Raw genomic sequence first — 1,469 nt, forward strand, 5'->3', positions numbered from 1 at the left:
AAATCTCATTACCTTGAACACGTTGAAAGAGATCTGTTCTTCGTCAGGCCTCAATATAAGCTGTCATTTCTGAACATCGATGGTGACTCTTCCAATAGTTAAGAAAGGTCGCCCTAATATGAGTGGAACATCCTTATCGTCCTCCATGTCTAAAATGAGAAAATCTGCTGGAAATATAAATTTTTCTACTTTTACCAATACATCTTCAATGATCCCTCTTGGATATGTAAGGGATCGATCTGCTAACTGTAGGGTCACTGTTGTGGCTTTAGCTTCTCCCAAATCGAGTTTTCTAGACACAGAGAGAGGCATCAAATTAATACTTGCACCTAAATCACACAAAGCTTTATCAAAATGACAATTTTCAATAGTGCAAGGCACAGTAAAACTCCCTGGATCCTTTAGTTTTGGAGGTAGCTTTCTCTGAATTCTGGCATTGCATTCCTCAGTTAGCATCACTGTTTCATTTTCTTCTATCTTTTGCTTGTTAGAGAGAATATCCTTTAGAAATTTTGCATAACTCGGCATCTGAACAGGTGCCTCAGCAAATGGGATGTTGATGTGTAGTTTCTTGAAAACTTCAAGAAATTTACAATATTGCTAATCCAATTTGTGCTTTTTCAACCTCTACGAGAATGGAATAGGTGGCTTATGAGGGTTGATAGAATTGGTAACTGTAACTCATGATGTATCGGAACTCTTCTTGGCAACATTCTCTGTTGTTTGTTCAGTCTATTCCACAATCTCGTCATCTGAGGTAGGCGCTGATTTCTTGCTAACTACCGGTCTTTTTACATGTGTCTCCGGTAGTTGTACTCCACTTCTTGTTGTTATAGCTTTTTTGTGCTCCTTAGGATTGATTTTAGTGTTGTTGGGTAGGTTTTCTCGTGCTTTACCTATCAGGGAGATTGTCATCTGTCCCATTTGCGTCTTCAAATTTTTTATTGTAGCACTTTGATCTTGGAGAGTTGCGTCTGTCTTTCGCATAAACTGGTTGTTGGCCTTCATGCACTGATTAGTCGTTGCCATGAACTTCTCAAACATCTCTTCCAATGGTGGCTTTTTATCTTGTTGCTGAAATTGACTTTGTGGTCTGTTTTGATTTTGGTTACTCCATGAGAAGTTTGGGTGTTTTCTCCAGCCCTGATTGAAAGTTTCTGAATGTGGATTGTTCTGTTGGCATTGACCCCCATTGCACAAAATCTGCATGTTCGATCCCCTGTGTGAGAATTGGGCAGTTGACAGTATTGTGATCTGCTCCACATTCTTCACAGCCTGGCTTCTTGACTTGTTTTTCATTGGCGGTCTGTGAAATGCTCTCAACCTTATGGAACAAGGAGTCTATCTATGCGGATAATGCTGAGTATGTATCTACTTCATAAAACCCCCGACATTCTCTTCTGAGCCACTCGATCTGTAGACCACATGGCTAAAGTTGTAGCCATTCTCTCAAATAGTTCCCATGCTCC

At 40.1% G+C, this 1,469-nt stretch overlaps 1 protein-coding gene across 1 annotated transcript in view; it reads left to right on the forward strand.

Moving 5' to 3' along the window:
* Positions 1-1,313: 1,313 nt before the first annotated feature.
* LOC111389411 (zinc finger protein 6-like) overlaps positions 1,314-1,469 on the forward strand; it is a 10,072-nt gene continuing 9,916 nt past the window's right edge. Inside the window, exon 1 of the mRNA XM_023014332.1 lies at positions 1,314-1,363. Coding sequence (XP_022870100.1) covers positions 1,314-1,363 — 50 coding nt within the window. The remainder of the gene's footprint in view (positions 1,364-1,469) is intronic.

The sequence above is a fragment of the Olea europaea genome, unplaced genomic scaffold, assembly GCF_002742605.1.
Source record: "Olea europaea var. sylvestris unplaced genomic scaffold, O_europaea_v1 scaffold5887, whole genome shotgun sequence".
NCBI classification, from domain to species: Eukaryota; Viridiplantae; Streptophyta; class Magnoliopsida; order Lamiales; family Oleaceae; genus Olea; species Olea europaea.